General features: G+C 35.1%; 1 protein-coding gene across 5 annotated transcripts in view; it reads right to left on the reverse strand.

Moving 5' to 3' along the window:
* TBC1D32 (TBC1 domain family member 32) overlaps positions 1–20,595 on the reverse strand; it is a 209,004-nt gene that overhangs the window by 182,109 nt on the left and 6,300 nt on the right. For 4 of the 5 annotated variants that reach the window (XR_003126426.3, XM_025422883.3, XM_049115029.1 and 1 more), the window contains exons 3-5: positions 16,961–17,122; positions 6,710–6,890; positions 1,065–1,133 (exon numbers count right to left, since the gene is read on the reverse strand). Coding sequence is in view for 3 of the 5 variants with exons in the window: in XM_025422883.3 (XP_025278668.1) it covers positions 1,065–1,133; positions 6,710–6,890; positions 16,961–17,122 (412 nt within the window). In the remaining 2 variants the exon portion in view is untranslated. Of the gene's footprint in view, positions 1–1,064; positions 1,134–1,478; positions 1,548–6,709; positions 6,891–16,960; positions 17,123–20,595 lie in introns of those variants that run through there. The other variant, XM_025422887.3, reaches the window with a different exon arrangement.

Below are 20,595 nucleotides of genomic sequence, written 5' to 3' on the forward strand. Positions count from 1 at the left end.
GAAATGCTAAAAGTTATTCTTTGATAAAAACAAACCTGTGGGAGTGAATCATAACTATTCATTTAGTTTAAAATGAAAAGTCAAAAATCATTTCAAAAACTGAAACTAATTGGCAAAATAGGCACAAAGTCTTAGGTACTTAAAATCCTATTTTCTATTTCAGACTCACTTAATGAAATAAGAACTTGATAATCAGTAATTTACATAATCTTAAAATATAAACAGGCATGATTCAATAGAAGTGCTTCTTTAAAATCTTTTCCTAATAAACAAACACACATGTCGAAGTTGCTCACATTTTCCAGAAGCAGAAAGAACATTAAATGAAGATCGTATTTCTTCAAGGAAATCACTAAAGCAACAGTGAAAGAACAGTATGGGGGACAACTGTTTATAACTTTATCCCTTCAGGGGCACCTGGGTGGCTCAGTGGTTGAGCGTCTGCCTTTGGCTCAGGTCGTGATCCCGGGGTCCTGGGATCGAGTCCTGCATCAGTCTCCTGCTGGGACCCTGCTTCTCCCTCTGCCTAGGTCTCTGTCTCTCTCTCTTGTCTTTCATGAATAAATAAATAAAATCTTAAAAAAAAAAAAAAAAAGGGATCCCTGGGTGGCGCAGCGGTCTGGCGCCTGCCTTTGGCCCAGGGCGCGATCCTAGAGACCCGGGATCGAATCCCACGTCGGGCTCCCGGTGCATGGAGCCTGCTTCTCCCTCTGTCTATGTCTCTGCCTCTCTTTCTCTCTCTGTGTGACTATCATAAATAAATAAAAATTTTTAAAAAAATAAATAAATAAAAATTAAAAAAAAAACTTTATCCCTTCAAAACTGAAACTAGACATTAAAATTTTCTCCTACAAACCAGGAGAATGCTCTGACAGAATGCTCTGACAGCCTCCCTTACTCTGTGACCTTTCAAGACTGGAAAGTCTAGCAGGGATGCCAGTCTAGGAGCACCATGATAATAAAGGCCGATCTTCAAGAGAAACAGTCAGCTGCTACTGATGAGAACCTAATATATTATAAATATATGCACGTGACTGAACTTGACAGCTATCCTCTAAACTTACCTCTTTAGGTTGCCCGGGATCCAACTGGTCTAAAATCAATTGTAATTTTCCTTGACAAAATTTGTAACTCTGTAACACAATTGACAGAACATTCATTTAGAAGACTTTTTTAGAAGTACTGCTATAAATTATTTTTTAATATAATTCCAAGCGCAAAATGCATTCGGAGCAAGAAAAGGGAGCAATCTATTCTGATTTGGCAGAAAACTTAGAATTTGTTTCCCAAGGCATTTATATGGGAGCTGAATGTCTCAGGAGAACAGCATACTTCATGTATATGAAAATGATTATTATTTGCTGAGCAACTGCAATGTGTAGTACACTGTAAGATTCAAAAGATGTAAAGCCAAGATGTTTTATACCCAGAAATGTGAGCTGAAACAGTAAGATAAAACAAGAAAGCACTAATGGTACCCTAGTTAGGCATGGCTATGATGCTGCTTGAACATTTGTGTCCCTTTTTCTTTTCTGTACTTTTCCTTAGTCTTTCTCCATGCCTCCTTTTTGGTGAAAAACTCTCGAGATGAAAGCTTCCATCTAGAAAAAAGTTTATAGCACACCATAAGCTACTTTGGAAAAGGAAAGGGTCTTTTTCTTGCTAAAGGCAATTTAAATATGACTAATATCTAAAATAATCATCTAAAAATAAAACTTCCATTAAAACAATAGCTGTCATTTATTCCTTTTATGTAACAACCCCTATATGATCTTTATTCACAAGGGCTGAAATATGGAAATATGAAAACTGAGGTTAAATAACTGCTCCAAGTCACCCAGCTATCAGAACTAAGATTCCCATCCACATCTTTATTACCTATACTCTTTCCTGAGGTGTTCTCATCTAGTTCTTTAAGTACATCATGATGACTCAAATCTCCATCAGCCACTTCATCTCCAAAGTTATATATAATTATCCTTTCAACATTTCCATTTGGATGTCTAGTAGGCATCTCAAACTTAATATGTCCAAGACAGAATTCTTGATTTTATTCCAAACCTGCTCCTCCCTCAAACTTCCTCATCCTCCTAAATGACACTACTCCACATCCAGATTGTTTACTTAGATCAAAAATAGGAGTCAATCTTGGTTTTTACTTTCCCTTATGTCCTATACCCAACATCAGTAAGTCACATATGAGAATCCTCAAGTTCCACATATTTTAACTCCAACTACCCCATACTTCACTGCTGAAACCTTAAACCAAGGCACCATTGCTAGACAAGCTTTTTCTCCCCCCTTTAGCCTGGCCCTTTTGCCTCTCTTATAAACTTGATTTCTTCTGATCCTTCTGCTGCTATCATGACATTTACCAGATCTTATCTAGGTCTAAAATGTCTTGCCATCCAACTTACTAAAAAATAAGCATAATGTCAAGGACATGAATCTTAATTGGATAGATAAAGTTTCAATCCCCGAGTCAATCTTAACTAGTTATGTGGCCCTGGAGTCTTTAACCTCATCCTCAGTTTTCACATCTACCTCCCAGTATCACTGGGAAGGATTAAATGGGTAAGAATTAAATGGGGAAAATTACAAAGCCTTTTGCTTTGTTGTTATAAAATCTTTAAGTTTGAAGTAAATTTCCTGTTTCTCAGGAAATTTTTTATGAGAAAATATAAAATAACTGACTCTACCTACCAACTAGCTATTCAAAATCAAGCAATTTAAAGATGTAATTCATTGATTTCTATAGATTCCATTCTAATCCAGCCTCTTTTCCAATACTGAGGCATACTCTATAACAACTCTGATAAATGGGGAGCCAGACATTGTTTGAACATTCTCAACTACAGCAAGTTCATATTTGGTGAAGCAACTAATATGATGTCAAAGCACCCGTCAAAAAAACTTGAAGGGATGAGCACTGGGTGTTATTCTATATGTTGGCAAATTGAACACCAATAAAAAATAAATTTATTTAAAAAAAAAAAAGAATCGGATGCTAAAAAAAAAAAAATTGAATGCTAAAAAAAAAAAAAAAAAAAAGAATCGGATGCTTAACTGACTGAGCCACCCAGGTACCCCAGTAAATTGCTATCCTTAATGTGAGCTTTATATGTACTGTTGCTGTTTAGGTTGTTTTGCATTGAACACATTTGGATTTCTAAGTACCATGAGATGATTAAAATGATCTGCCCCCGCAAAAAAAAAAAAAAAAAAAAAAAAAGTATTACATAACTTTTAACAACATTCATTTACTTAAACATTCACTGTGACAAAAGCCTTTGTTTTCTAATCTCGTGTGCAATACTCTAGGCAAGCAACTCTTACTCTCTAAAAATGGTTTTACCTTTTATTTCACAAAAATGATTAAGGCTAATCAACATGATGATCCTTCAACTTACCTCCTCTTCCCTCCCCCCCAATATTATCCTGGTAAACTCTTAATCAAATTCAAAGATCTTTTCTTAGTCTTCAGGACTGACTTCTCTCTATCCTTCATTACAGCTAGTTAACCATCACTTCCACCTTGAAATTCATCCCCGTCTTAAGTTCCTACCCAGTGCACTGTGGTTTGGTACCTTCTTTTCTGATCCATCCTTTAGTCTCTCCTGGCCCTCTGAAAATGTATTTCCTAAGGTCTCACCTATTTTGGTGGTCCTAACCTTTCTACCAAGTGAATCCTGCATTTGAAACCACTTGTTACACCACTGGAATACCTTACTGGTATCTGATATTCAAAATCTTTAAAAAAAAAAAAAAAAAAGGACCTCCCCATATTCTTCTCCACGCCTAACCTTCCTCCCTAATCCCAAGCATGGCTTATGACACCATGGTCTTCCTACCACCTCAGCTTGAAACCACTGCTAGACTTCTGACCCTATTCCACTCTGCTCTACTCACCCCAAAACACTTCAATACTCAAGTTTAATGTCATACCTCTGTAATAATTCTCACATTAGTCTCTTTTTATTCCTACAAAGCCTCCTTGTTCAGGCTTTCTTCTTACTTCAACTATTAAAATAGCCTTCTAAGTTCTCTCCCTACGACTGCTTTCTCACGTGCTCCTGCCCTCTGTACACAATTATCAGTTAAAACTCCTCAACACACTTTTTCTGTTCAGAAACCTAAAATGATTGCTCTTTTCTTGCAAAACAATCCAATTTAGCTTTTAAATGCATTAATTTATTTCTCATATATTTATTTGGCATCATACTGTCTTTCAGATACCTATTATGTAATTAATGTACCAGGCACTAAAATTTTATAGCTAGGAACAATAACTAAGGTCTAATCTCTGCCCCATAATTTGGCCTTAACCTACCCTTCCAATTTACTCCCCACCAACTCTTTGTTCTAACCCTTCACATAAACAAACTATTCAGGTTACCCAATAGGCCACATTCCTCGCTGCTTTATTCCTTGTTTGAAATACTTTCCTCTATAGCTCTTTGATATTCTTAGTTATAAAGACTCTTCTTTAGATTTCCCAGGATGCATTATTTCTACCTTACAACTCTGTTATTTATGTACATAACATCTTCACAATCTCAAGTAAGCTCCTTGAAGAATATATACCTGATTAATCTTTTCACTTTGGCAGTGCTTATCATAAACTATTACACATAGTATATACCCAGTACATATATGTTAGGTAAATAGATAACCAAAGAGTTGAAATTCCTCAAATTCATATTTGCCTGTTCTCCCAGATTAAAATGCATATTAGAAAAGCATAGCCTGGGGGTGTCCAAATCTTGGGTTAGGCTCAGTTTATGATCTCAGGGTTGTGACACTGAGCCGCAGTCGGCTGGGCTCCCTCTCCATCTGCCCCTCCCACTTGTGTTCATGTGCTCTTTCTCTCTAAAATAAATAAATTAATTTTTTTAAAAAAGCATAGTTTTTAATAGGTATCTGATTGGAGTAGCCTCATTAATCTACTACCCTTTAATTATTTATCATTTAATTATTAATTATATTCAGTATCTTCTTAAACATAGTATATACTATCTTTAAAAATGTTATTCAAGCAATGAAAATTTTTTGTTACAGTAGACATCAGAATGAACCTAATGCCTTCCCCAAAGGCTACCTATTTTTTTTAAGGTCTTTTTGTGTGTTACTGTGCATCAGTGGACTGACATAAATTTCCATAGCAACCAACTAATAACTTCTTTAATTGGAAAAAGTAGATAGTGTTTTCCGTGTAATACATATTTGTTACGATTTTTCAACTGTTCTAGATATTTCTTAGATTGAAAATTCCTGAGGGGAGTAGTATCTGCCAACTTTATTTGTAAAGTAACACAAGACAAATCTGCTGGTGATATCAATATAGGTAGATACTTCTAAAGGAAGTTTTTAAAACATATTTACTTATGTTAAAGGATAAGTTAAGCAAATAATTTCTGAGCACATTCCAAGGAGAAATACCAAGAAATAGAATTGAGTGAAAATCTAAAATGTTTTCGGTCTGAATACTTGGACTTTTTAAAACAAGGAACAATGCTCCATTTTTTTCCTCTTATTGTTCAATTTCAATGTAAATGGATGGTTCATCAAATAAATAAAGTATAATCCTGTAAGTACCCAGAGTCCTACAGTATGTTTTTCCAGGCCTTCTTTGATCTGAAGCAGTTCCATAAACCTACTGAGTAAAACTAAACTAAAATCTCTGTAACCCAGCTTCTTCTAAAGAGTATATCCAACAGGAAATATTAAGGTCCACAAGGTGAAAGAAATTCAGTCTTTCCCATTTCCTCCCCATCACATCAAAAAATAAACCTCAATCGCTCTCAGCCTTTTGGCTAAGATCAAGGGTAGAAAATAAACCTGACTTGTAAAATTCTAAACTTAGCACAATCTCTCCTGAGCAAAGCAAATTTTAAGTTCTGCTTTAACAACTTCCAAACATATTTCCCTCAAAAGTGCAGTCTCAACTATGATCAGTATGTGTGACTTTTTCACATTTCACCCAAACTCCCCAAATCCCTTTTTGGTATTTGGCATCTGTTACAGCTATGTCCTCACGTTAGCATTAATTAGATGAAATGTTTCATTAAAAATATCAGGTAGGATTCACACAAAGGTCAGACTCCACTTGGCCTGGAAGTTTCTGTGGGGAAGTTGATGGTACATGCATTTAAGGCTCTAGTCTAACTAGTCTCTTTTGTCTTCTACTGGGACTAATCAAACCAGTGGCCTTTCTGCTAGCTCTGCTCTAGCCAAATGACAAGGATTCTAATAACCTGGAAAGAAAAAATGTAAAACCTCAAATCTTTGATATTACAAAGAAGCTTAATGTTTTAAAACTAACAATTCACAGTGACTTTCATCTTAGAAGATAAGGAAAATGTTTTATTTCCATATTTCATCTGTAATATAAACTTTGATTAATAAAAATCAATCAGGAATAAGATGCTTTGTTTAAAGCTTAAGCAGATGTTTCAAGCATTATTAAAAAAATCAATTAGTTTATTTTCATACCTCATTAAGATTGGTCTCAGATATAATGTAATCACTAAACATATGATTCTAGAAGATATTATTTCATGTACTCAATTTTTAAGATTAGGTAATTTTATTATTTTTCTTCTGAATCTTAAAACTGGAAAGCAGAAAAAATCTGGCTAACAAAGAATGTATTGAAGTTACTGATTATTAAATGCCATTTCAAGACATAAATTAAAATGAAACAACACACCTGATTGAATGATGAATCACTATCAGAGCAATTATCTGTGCAGTAACTGTTGTTGCTTTTCTCCTTCTGAATTTTTTTTTGCCTCTCTTGATTTCGTATCTCATCTTCTTCAAACTTGTTAATCATAGATTCCACCACTACCATCATGATATTCTTCAGGGAATGCATCATTTCTTTGTATCTTTAAATTCAAAGCAGTCTTGGTAAGAATAAGAATATTAGCACAAATTAAAACACTCAGCTAAATTGAACTACCTTATTTTTTTTCTGTAAAGTTCCTTTAAGAGCACAATTCCAAAGAGAAAAAAATATGTCAGTTTTGGGCTTTCTTTTTAATTTTTTATGAGAGACACAGAGAGAAAGGCAGAGACATAAGCAGAGGGAGAGGCAAGCTCCCTGCTCAGGAAGACAAATGCTCAACCACTGAGCCACCCAGCTGTTCCTATGTCAGGTTTTCTTAAAAAACAATGGCACAATGGAATTCACACAACAGGAATAAATATTAATTAGGATTCTAAAATGTGTGTGATTTCCCAGGCTTCTTCATCTGATTACATGAACCAAAGTAGTAAAATTAACACAGTATAAAGCAAGATGTTCCAACGGCATGGACACCAGTACTCAGCAACAGCCAACTGCTAATATCATATTTAACCAGAATAGTCTGTCTGGCAAGTCCTTTAGTCCTTGCTTTATTTCTACTTCTTTCTCTATTCTCCTCCCTTCCTCGATTCCTTTCCTTCATTTCTCCTCTGCCTATATTTGATCTCTATAGGCACCTATAGCCACCACTAAGACCTAAATAAGAGTTAAGCTATCAGTGGGCCCTTTACAAGAGACGCTAAAGAACCCATTGTCAGAGATGTTAAGAAGGGATTCTTGAAATTGGTAAGAATTTGAACCAGACAGCTTCTAAATCCCTTTTACTTCCATGGATCTAAATCTTAGAAAGAGAGGTGCCTGGGTGACTCAGTTGGTTACACATCCAACTCTTGATTTTGGCTCAGGTCATAATCTCCAGGTCCTGAGATCAAACCCTTCGAGCCTGCTTAAGATTCTCTCTCTTTCCCTTCACTCCTCTCCAATTCACCTATGTGTGTGTATGTGAGCATACTCGCTCTGTCTAAAATAAATAAAATCTTAAAAAATAATAAATAAAAGTAATAAATAAAAGTCTCAAAAAGAACTTATAAAGTTCTCCACTTATTAAGTGCAAACTCTCCAGCATCCATATTAACCTTAGAAATAGAATTTTAGAGCTAAATGAAACTATAAAAAAAAAAAAAATCTAATGTACTCTTTTGTTTTACAAATAAGGACTAGGTGACCTGGACCATTGAAATGTCTATATTTAAATAAACATACTAGAATAAAGTATTAAATTTGGAATCAGAAAAGTTGTATTAAAATCCTGACTACTGGGCAGCCCAGGTGGCTCAGCAGTTTAGTGCCGCCTTCAGCCCAGGGTGTGATCCTGGAGTCCCGGGATTGAGTCCCACATCAGGCTCCCTGCATGGAGCCTGCTTCTGCCTCTGCCTGTGTCTCTGCCTCTCTCTCTCTTACTCTCTGTGTCTCTCATAAATTAAAAAAAAAAAAAAAATCCTGACTACCTACCAGCTTTGTCACCATAAATAAGTTTAATTTTCCTCAATTATAAAATGAGATAAAAAAAATATATAATCTAGCTAACCTATTTCACATAGCCACAGCAAGAGTAGGTATCTGAAAGTTCTTTGTAAATATAAAGCATAATACATATATTTATTATCATGTTGTAATAAAAATACATCAGGAAAATAAGCACAGAAAATTCCCTTTCTTTATATTTTGGTAAATGGGTCATTTTAACTCCATAAATAAAAGGAAGGATAGGTAAGTTACTATCATAAAAACAACAAAACCATGCTTGAGGATTTAGATAGAAATAGGAGACTGAGATTTTAAAGTTTAAAGGCATTTTAAAATATATTTTAAATTATATGTTATACATTATATATTATTAAATATATATAATTCTATATGACTTAAAATATATTCTCATATATTTAATATGATTTAGCAATATATAATTTGTGCAATATATATCTAGAAGCAAGTTTAATACATAATTTATGTATGTATTTTTAAAGCACCAGAAATTGTGAGAAAACACTAAATATTACAAGAAGATGGTAATAGTTAGAATCAATACAGGAGGAAAACACATACAGAAGAGAACTTCTATAGAAGTGAGAAAAAGTCCAGGGAGGATCCAAGTTTAAGGTAAGAGGATATAAAGAGCAAGAAGGAACCCTAGGTCACTCATCAGACTAAATGGCGAAGGAGACAGGATAACTGAGACGGAGGACTCTAGCTTTCTCCTCTACACATTCACAGTAGCAAGAAACAGGGAAGCATAACAATGCCCTGGTAGCAATCAAGAGCTAACCATCAAAACCTGTTCTCTTCTTCGACAGTAATTGGATTATAGCTGGACAGGCCTAAACTATAACCCCCAGATTCCTTTGCAGTTACGTATAGCCATGTAAACAACATAAAGTCCTTTCCTCTTAAAATTGACCATATGGTCAGGATGCCTGGGTGGCTCAGCAGTTGAGCATCTATCTGCCTTCAGCTCAGGGCGTGATCCTGGGTCTGGGGATCAAGTCCCCCATCCTCACAGGGAGCCCGTTTCTCTCTCTGCCTATGTCTCTGCCTCTCTATGTGTCTTTCATGAATATATAAATAAATAATCTTTAAAAAAGATCTCAGGAAAAAAATTGACAATACGGTAATTAAATAATGAATATAAAGGTAAAATCTCAATGATGTATATAGGGTTAGATTAAGGGTAATTAAAATTCACAGAAAATCTGTACATTCCATTTTAGACATGTTTCCTCCTGACCTTTTTGAAAACACCAACATGAATTCTTCCACAAAAAGTATCAGCAAACTGTCCACAGAAAGAGATAAGAATAATAATTTTTACTTTTATCTTTTTTAAACGAGTAATTTCTCCACCCAATGAGGGGCCCAAACTCACAAACCCAAAATCAAGATTTGCATGCTCCATTGAGCAGGGGGTGCCCCAATAATAATTTTTAAAATTTGAAAAACAAAAAAGCCAAACCCCCAATATCAAGAGTCAAATGAACTAGACCTCAAAATAGCTACTGCAGTTTGGAAAAAAACAAAACAAATGCATGAAGACCATTAAGACTTACTCAATATTCCAAGTGAAAATAAGAAAAAGTTCTAAGAGGTAGTGAATAAAAGCCACATCAATTAATAATGAAAATCTACATGGTGAGTAGTTACATATATGAGGAATAGATGACAAACCCTACAAATGAATTCTCCCACCAGTAAACCTCTATTTTAAGAAATATCAAAAAGGGGAGACGTGGTGGCCCAGTAGGTTGAGCATCTGATTCTTGATTTAGGCTGGAATCATGATCTCAGGATCCTGGGATAGAGCCCCACGTCTAGCTCTCTGCGCGGTGGAAGTCAGCGTGCCCCTCACCCTGCTCATGTTGTGTGTCTCTCTCTCTCTCTCTTTCTCTCTCTCTCTCAAATAAGTTAATAAAATCTTTTTAAAAATTAAAATGTTTAAGAAAATAATTTCTAATTATGATTAAAATACTGTTAATAGAGGTACTAATGCCTAATCATCAATACTAATTTCTAAAGCATCACACACACACAAAAGAAAAAAAAACTGCACAACTTACAATCTTTCATCTACAACTCACAAAGCAGAAGACAAACACTCAAGACATTTAACAGCTTTGTGAGGTAATTATTATTGCTTTAATTTTTACATGTGGATGAACTAAAACACAAGAAAATTAAATGGCTTACCCAGAGATTAAAAAAAAAATCCTAACAGTCCCATAGAAAACTTTGCTCTTAGCATGAAAATGCTTTCATTTTCTGATTAATAAAATATTTTAATACTCCTTTTAGAATAAATTTAAGAGTACTGCCAGAAATAGATTATTTGTAATTATCCAAAGATGAATATGATGTTAGCTTTTTTCCTTAAAATCAATAAATAAGAAATCCTAATCTGCATGGCTTTTACTTAATATATCTTAGTGGTTTGAACTTTATTAATTTATTAATAGGTGTACACTATTGCATTGTTCAGTAACATATTTATTTAAATAATACAGTAACTTGTCACAAAAGGAAAGTGATCCTGTCCAATCATAAAGAGTTTAAGCACTTAAAAATAAATCATATTTGGGCACGTGGGTGGCTCAGTCCATTGGGCATCTGCCTTCAGCTTAGGTTATAATCCCAAGGTCCTGGAATCAAGTTCTGCATCGACCTGCCTGCTCAGCAGGAAGTTTGCTTCTCCCTCTACCCTTCCCCCCTGCTCATGATCTCTTCCTCTCTCATTCTCTCTCAAATAAATAAATAAAAATCTTTTTAAAAAAAATAAAATAAAAATAAATCAGACTTAATGTTTTGAAATACAATAGGTAACATAAGTTCAAGTACATAATCCAATTTTTGTAATACTGGAAAGATGAGCCATATTCCAAGCTTCAATACCTGCCTTCGAACTGCAGTAAAAGGCAATCATGATGACCCAGCATGGAAAAACACAATGCCAAAGGTCCCTAGACACATCACATATATTCAAGTCCAGAGAATAGAATGAAGGAAATGTCATATACCCAAATCATTACCAAAATTAAATTTGTGGGATCCAAATTTAAAAGACTTTACTATGAATAAAAATTCTGTAAAATTTTTATTAGAGTAAAAAAAGTTATTGCCACTTAGCTTCAGATAGCAATTTTTAATTGGAAGCTAAAGAACGGAATTGGAAGAATTGGAAGCTAAAGAACGGAGCTACAAGAATAAGCATGAATTTTTTTTAAGATTTTATTTATTTATTTGACAGAGGGAGCACAAGTAGGCAGAGTGGCAGGCATAGGGAGAGGGAGGAGCAGGCTCCCCACTGAGCACTCAGAGAGCCCAATGTGGGACTCAATCCCAGGATCCCAGAATTGAGACCTGAGCCAAAGGCAGACGCCTAAGCAAGTGAGCTACCCAAGTACCCCCAAGAATAAGTATGAATTCAAGAGAAACTCGAAAATTACTCCCCCCAATCCTGCCCCTTATAGCCCTCAAGTCTTCTGTTGTGTCACATTTCATGCTACAGGTAAAGAAAAAAAAAAAACAGACCTTCAAATTATCAATTATGCCAAGGATTGAAACATTAAAACATGGAATATCCAAGTAGCTGAGCTTAAATGTGAAAAGGAAGCTTTCAAATTTCTTTCTTCTCAGTTACTGTTCTGTATTAAATTATACTTTGAGTGACAGTTAGGTATTTTCTGTCATGCTGTCCCACTGTTCAAGAACCCAAGTACCTCCCTAATGTCTATGATATCCACTTGGCTTCCATTTAAGGGTTTCCATTCACCTGGCCAACTTTGAGCCTCATGACCTCTTTAGTTAAAAGGCAGTTTTTAAAACATCAAATCAAACAGAAGCTATATTGTTCTCATCTTCTGTAAGGCCAGAAAGGCAGGCAAGCAATAAGCAATATACATGGAGAGCACTTGTAAAGGGTTGAAAGTCATACATGTACAGCCACACAGCTCCTGCCCTTAGGAATCCATATAGATTAGCAGGGAGTCAAAAACACAAGTAATTATAAAAAGCAACTGCAGAAAAAACAATATAAGAATTCTTATGGGGCAACATTCACTGAAAGTACCCCCAAAAGGGAACTCAGAGAAAGACAGGCTCTACGCTGGATTCCAATATCAAACAACTGTATCACTCTGGGAAAATCCCTTAATTTGCCTCTCTGAGCCTGTAAATTAAGGACCTTAGAACAAATTATTGCCAAAGTATTTTCTAGTACTGATATCTGAAAAATTTATGGACTTAAAATTAATTTAACAAAAACTGAGCTCACAAATAACATACTTATTTTTTTTAGTTTTCTAATTACTGTCCAACTGTGAATGAGCCCTAATGAGAGGGTTCGTCTCCAGTATCCATCCTCCCCCCTCTTGCACCTAATGTTAGGTTAATACTCCTAATACTCCTACCCAAAGTTATCACTGTGAGGACACGGTCATCAGCTCAGCATTAAACCTCTCAGTCTCCATTGTAGATAAGCATGTGACCAAGTTTTAGCCAATGGAAAGTGAGTGAATAAAGAATCCTGCTTTCCTATTCTCCCTTCTCTTGTCCATGTTGAAACCTAGTTGTAGAGTTAGTATAGCTGCTACGACTATGCAGGTGAAGGGAATAATAAGAAGAGAGGTTGGTAAAATCCATACTCGGGACCTAACCTATCCTTTGTTTTTGTAAAGGTTAATCAGAACACAGGTACATTCTCACTCACATATTGTGTATGGCTGTATTATTACTACAACAGCTTGCAAAGCCTAAAATATTTATTACATAGCGCTTTAAAGAAAAAGTTGACTAGCTTCTGCCCCAGGATACAATGGAACAATGAAGTACAAAGAACCTGGGGTCCCTAGATAAATTCACTGGACAGATCCACCTACCTATCCTGCACTCACGTACTTCTGAAGTATTGTATAAGGAGGGAAAAAAATGTGCTTTCTTTGAGCCACTACATTTTGTTGTTTCTTTGTTATAGCTGTTTAGTATATATTCTAACATCTTCCTGTATATTTCCATGTGATCTTTTGCATATATCATGACATTTATACTATATTGAAGTTATCTATTTTGAATTTATTTTTCAGTGTAATGTCAAACTCCTAAAAACACTATGGATTAGATTATTCAAGGGTAGGAAGCATCTTATTTAACATTAGAGCCCCAAGACCTAAAACCTAACATATAGTAGTTTCTATTAAATAGGTGATTACTATACAATGAGGGAAAAGAAAAAACTATTTATTGCTAAAGTCGAAATCATGTCAAACATCAGTAAAATAAATTTGATTATACTGGCAAGAGACAGTATCATTAATGCATCCAACAAATACCTATTAAGTACCTAAAATGTGCCAGGCATTTTTCAAGCCATTAAGGGCACAGAAATGGAAAAAATAAAATTATCTACTTTTATAGAGCTTACATTCTAGTGGGGAAATAAAATAAGCAGAAAATAAGCAAATACATATATCATCTCATATTAATCAATAACAAAACATGAAAAGGAAAAATAAACCAAGGAAAAAGGAGAAAAAGTAAAAGGGACAGGCTACTGTTCTACATACAAAGGTCAGAGAAGGTCTCTCTGATAAGGTGACATTGAACTGAGACCTAGAAAAAGTAAAGGAACACCAGGAACAACTCAAGGACATTCCCTCCTACCACTGATTTTCAACATCCTACTGGAAGTCCTAACTGATGTAATAAGACAAGAAAAGGAAGTAAAAAGCAAGCAAATTGGATAGGAAAAAGCAAGTCCTTGTTAATAAATGACATCGTCTATGCTAAAAATCTGAAAAAAAAAAATGATAATAAAACTCCTAGAATTAACAAGCAATTACAGCAAAGTTGCAGGATACAAGTTTAATACACAAAAATCAATCACTTTCCTATATACCAGCAATGAACTTAGAATTCTACTTAGAATTGGGAATTAAAGCCATAATACTATTTACATTAGCAAAAATGAGACACTTCGGTATAAATCCAACAAAATACATATAAGATCAGTACAGGAGCACCTGGGTGGCTCAGTAGTTGAGCATCTGCCTTTGGCTCAGGTCATGATCCTGGGGTCCTGGGATCAAGTCCCGCATTGGGCTCCCCACGGAGCCTGCTTCTCCCTCTCCTATGTCTCTGCCTCTCTCTCCATGTCTCTCATGAATACATAAATAAAATGTTAAACAAAAAGAGAGAGAGATCAGTATAAACAAAACTGTAAAACTCAACTGAAGGAAATCAAAACAGAACTAAATAAATGGAAAAATATTCCATTCCATGTTCATGGATTAAGAATACTCAATATTGTCCAGATGTAAACTCTTCTCAACTTCATCTGTGAATCCAATGCAATCCCAAATAAAATCCCAGGAAATTATTTTGTGAATATAAACTAGCTGTATACAAAGAGGCAAAAAAAAAAAAAAAAAGAAAAAAGAAAAGCTAGCACAATATTTAAGAAGAATGAAGCTGGAGAACTAATAACATTCCTCAACAGCAAAACTTGACTTCGAAACTATAAAGCTAAAGTTTTAGCTTTATAGCTAAATTGTGAAATATTCACAAAAGGATAGACAAATATGTGGAACAAAGGAGCAAAAGCAACACAGTAAAATAAAGATGGTCTTTTTAATAAATAGTGCTGAACAACTGGATATCCACATGCCAAAAAACCAATTTAGACATGTGCTTTAAACTCAACATAAAAATTAACTCAAATGAATCACAAACTTAACTATGAATATAATGCAAAACTATAAAGTTCTTAGAAGATAACATAGGAGGAAATCTCGATGACCCTGGTTTGGGTGATGGCATTTTAGATATGTCATCAGAGCACGATTCATGAAATAAGTAATTGATAAGCTAGACTTAATTAAAATGAAAATTAATTTCTGCTCTGCAAAAGACACTGTCAAGAGAATACAAAGATAAGCCATAGACTGGGAGAAAAGGAAAAAATATTTGCAAAAGACTTATCTGATAAAGGACTATTATCCAAAATACACACACTATTAAAACTCAACAATAAGAAAACAACCTGATTAAAAAATGGGCCAAAGATCTTAACAGATATTTCACCAAAGAAGATATAAAGATGACAAATAAGCATATGAAAAGAAGCTCCACATCATGTCATCAGGGAAATACAAACTGAAACAACAATGAGATATCACTACACTACTATTAGATATTACTACTAACACAACAACCAAAATCTGGAATACTGACATCAAATGCTGGTAAGTAAGTAGAGCAACCTCATACAATATTGGTGGGAATACAAAATGGTACGGCAAATTTGGAAGACAATTTGGTAGTTTCTTACAAAACTAAACTTACCATATGATCCAGTAATCATGCTCCTTGCTATTTACCAAAGGAGTTGAAAACATATGTCCACACAAAAACCTGCCCACAATGCTTGTGGCAGCTTTATTCATAACTGCCACCATTTGGAAGCAACCAAGATGTGTGACACATCCAGACAATGGACTATTACTTAGTACTAGAAAGAAATGAGTTATCAAGTCATAAAAAGACAAGAAGGAAACTTAAATGCATATTATTAAGCAAAAAAAACAATGTGAAAGGTTACATATTGTGTGGTTCGAACTATATAATATTCTGGAAAAGGCAAAACTATACAGACAATAAAAGAATTAGTGGTTACCAGAGATTTAGACAGGGAGGAATGAATGGGCAGAGCACAGAGGATTTTTAGAGCATTAAAACTACTTTGTGTAATACTATCATTGTGGATACATGTCATTATACATTTGTGCATTCATACAATTCCACAGAATGCACAACACTAAGAGTAAGCCCTATGTAAACTATGGACTCTCTGTAATAATGACGTGTAACCACAGGTTCCTCAGTTGAAGCAAATGTACCAGTCTGGTGGAGAATGTTGATAATGGGGAAGTCTATGCATATGTAGGAACAAGGGATATGTGGGAAAGAAATTTCTGTACACTCTGCTCAATTCTGATGTGCAACCCAAAACTGCTCTAAAAAAATAAAGTCTATTAAAAAAAAATGAAGGAGTAAGTCATGCAAATATTTAGGGAAAGGGCATTCTAAGGCAGCAGAAGTAATATGTTGCAAATCCCTAAGGGAGGGCTTTGCTTGCCTGTTTGAGAAAGAACAAGACCAGTGTGGCTGGAGCAGTATGAAAGGAAATATGCTAAGAAATGAGGGAGGAGAGGGCACAGAAGGCTCACGGTGGGCCTTCTAGGTTACAGAAGCTACTCTGAATTTTACTCTGAATGAGATGAGCAGCTTTCACAGTGTTAAGTGGACTCAAGTAGCACAATCTGACTCATTGTTTGAAAGAAGCATCCTGGGCAGCCCTAGTGGTGCAGTGGTTTAGCACCACCTGCAGCCCAGGGTGTGATCCTGGAGACCCAGGATGGAGTCCCACATCGGGCCCCCTGCATGGAGCCTGCTTCTCCCTCTGCCTTTGTCTCTATGAATAAATAAATAAAATCTTTAAAAAAATAAAAAATCATCCTCACCATCTATAAGGGACATGGTAGGGGTGCCTTCAAGAAGCCCTGCTGAGAGAAAATTCCTTTAAAATATTATTGTGGACATACTCACTCTTTAGATTCCTGAGTTCTTTTAGTAACATGCTGTACAACTGTGTCATAGCCAGATTCCTCAGCCTGATTCTGATCAGATGTCCATTTTTCCATTTCTTCTTCAATCATAGACCCCAAAGTGTTACATATATGCTGTCGAAGATATTTCACAAATTCATAGCTAAAACAAATATTTAAAAAACAAATGCAGTAAATATCAAGAACTCACTTATTAACCATACCCAGAAAAAAAATATTAGCACAGAAAGATTTATAAAATACTCAGGTTTCTTACCTTAAACTAGGATTAAATTTTTCGTTCCAAATCACCAAGCTAATCTAGAATTTTATTGTTTTTTTCTGGGACATTAGCATTTTCCGCATCCCATGCCCACTCACTCCATCAATTCACCTAGTCATCAACATCTGTTAACATTGTCTACACATCCCTTGGCTTCATTACTTCCTCCTTTTTCTCCATTTCTATTGGTCAGTGCAAAACCGTATCACCTCACACAGAAATTATTACTGCAGCCTTCTTGCTCATCTTCTTTCACCCCCTCTTCCCTCTCATAGTTATCCTGAACACTGTAGTCACCCTGGTCCTCAAAAATCATGGACTTCATTATTTCTGAGTTAGAGCCATTTTATTCATACCAATACCTCACAACACATCACATACATAATGTCTCGATAAATATTTGTTGTAGTTAAAACTAATTATTGGCTATTATCTTTTAAATACAACTTCCTTGGCTTGGCATTTAAATACCTAATCAACCAAGCCCCTTCATTACTGCATCTCCACTTAGATGAGGCCACCTCGACTTTCTCCACAAACAACCAAACATGTTGATTTGCATATAAACAAGGAGGGACTCTGAAGTGATTACTACATATTAGACACTGCACCAAGCACTTTATTGTCTTACCACATGAAATAGGTAAAATAGATGAGGACACAAATTGAAAAGTTAAAAAGCCTCCTCAATTTCACAAGCTATCAATTCAGGGGAGATTGGGTGGCTCAGGCTGTTAAGTGGCCCACTGGTGATTTCTGCTTCAGGTCGTGATCTCAGGGTCTTGGGATTAAGCCAAGCATCAGGGTCAGGGTCTGTACTCAGTGGGGAGTCTGCTCTACAGGATTCTTTCTCTCTCTCCCTCTCCCCTTCCACCAGCAGCTGTGCTATCTCTCTCTCTCTCTCTCTCAAATAAATAAATCTTTTTTAAAAAATTCACAAGCTATTAATTCAGGTCTACCTTAATCCAAAACTCATTATTCCCACAACCCCACACTCTCCAAAAACGTTTAAGAAATAAAGTAAGATGTTCTGTAATGCTCAACAGAGATTGAAAAGGGAAATAAATAAATGTAATACTCATTTTTACCAACTGCGCATTATTTAAATTTCTTGCATTTAGGGAAGTATGTCTATTACATCTTATTTTTTCAAAATTATAACTGGCACATTAAATTTAAAAGTATAATTTACTTAAAATTTTGTTTTGAGCTATTCATTGAATTTACTTTTAAATGTTTAATATTTATATTCAACATTTAGCTAGTAACTTCTAAGCTTTAAGAAAATAGCTATCTACTAAAGGCAGAAATATAAAACATTATTTTGTAAACTTAATGACCTGCAATATTAGATCAAAACGATGAACGCTAATTTTCAGAAATACTCCAAGAAAAACAAAACTCAAAACCTCCTGAATCATATATCATAGAAAAAAGCCTCTAACCATCATTCAAGCAGTTTTGCAGTTTTTGCTTCTTCTGGTGATTCATCATTGCCTTATATTACTTGAAGATCTTCCCTTATACAAGCATAACTTCCATCCATTTTAAATGTTAACTTATTTTTTAGTTTGTATATTTGTAATTACAAACCAAATCTTCGCATATTCCATACAAAATGGCAAAAACTTACACAGGCAAGAGTAATTCAAAGGTTAAGGTTTCAAGAGAATCTTTTAAAGATGTTAATTTTTTAACATTTGACAGTCCCTATACTACCTTCATCAAGACACAGCTGGCTCTGAGATTAGAGCTGGCAGATATGTGTGATGAGGTCTGAAGACTCCAAAAAATGTGTGTTCCCCACAATTATCCCACCAAAACCAGAAACCCTCTAAAGAATCAAAATATCTGAAATTCCAATACCATAAATGTATCACTGCTTTCTTTAAAATGTCCTTGTAAATGAAAAAGGATCCAGGAATAGATACCCTTTCAGCCCAATCAGTAAGACCTCACAGCCAGCATCACACCACTGGAAAAGGGAAAAAGTGTGATTGGAAGAAAGTGCAAAGAGATGAAAAGTCCCTAAAAACAATCTCAATCCTCCCCACAATCCTGCCCTAGGCTAGTCAAACAGACACACCAATTTTCCTTCACCTCTCTGAGATACTCAGTGGGAAACAAAACATGGGCAAGCCTATGTTAATTCTCTGAAACTAAAGGGAAGCCACTCTAAAGATGAATTCTAAATCTCATCATCAACAACGGAAAGGCGAATTATTCCTTGGTTTTATCAGCCCCATTTCTGTGCCACAAATCAAGCAATTAGGAGAAATAAATATTTAACTGAAAAATACTTTTGTGTTTGCTTTGTTTAAAACCCAAACTGTAAGCAACAGAAATGATATTTTCATAACTAAGGCAGTGAGGAAATATAACGGAAGTCCATTAACAAAATGTATTCAAGAAAGTTAATAGAATATCATTATAAAATAAAAGACACATAAAAAAAACCTCCCCACTATTTAGCTTCATTTATAAATAGCAAACAAAAAAAATATGCTGAGAAAAAGTTCAAACCTCCTCTTTGGAAACTTGAATAACCATATACTTTTTTGTAATGATACCATTTTTATCTATGACCATAGTAATATCTCCAGAAGACCCCAGTCAAAATACTTCAAGGTTTTGGTTTATCTTCCAAATTAAAAGAACCCAAGACCCCCAAAATTGAATACTGCCTAATAAGTTACTGCTCTTTTAAGAAAAAAAGATCTCCAGGGAGGATAAAGCCCTCTATCACTGTGAGGATTACCAGGCTGCCAAAGGTCCTTTGGATGCTCTACTGACTCACTGATCATTGGAAGACTCAAATTAGTAAACATTCATTTCTGCAAGTGGACTCTTCTCTTTGGGTCAGAAAAATCCAAGGCTTCATATTCTCATCTGACAATTCATTTTGTGTCGGTTCTTTTACCATCTGAATTCATGGCAATACCCCATAAAATCCTACAAGGAATGCTGTTTTCTATAGTGGTGCCCCGGTTAGAAAATTACTGTTGCTATAGGCTGGGAGAAACACTTCTAGAAAATTATGTATCCTATTCCCTTCATTGTAATCCTCATAGTACTGATCTTATCAGTCTACAACTAATCCAAAAGACTGATGATAACCACAGCTTTTTTAAATGAACTCATTGCATCATTTTTAGAAATTATTCTGGAGGTATGGTAATATTCTTATTTTATAAAAGAGCCCTTGATGCATAAAAAAGACTTTCAAATGGTCCCATACTTATTCCAGGGTTTGCAAACTCAGATGTTACCGGGGTAGACAGGTAAAGCCATCCACAAGTAAAAGAGAAAAGGAAGAGGCAGTAGTGAAATAAAAGGGTATCTCGTTAAAAGAA

This window comes from Canis lupus, chromosome 1 (assembly GCF_003254725.2).
Source record: "Canis lupus dingo isolate Sandy chromosome 1, ASM325472v2, whole genome shotgun sequence".
NCBI lineage: Eukaryota > Metazoa > Chordata > Mammalia > Carnivora > Canidae > Canis > Canis lupus.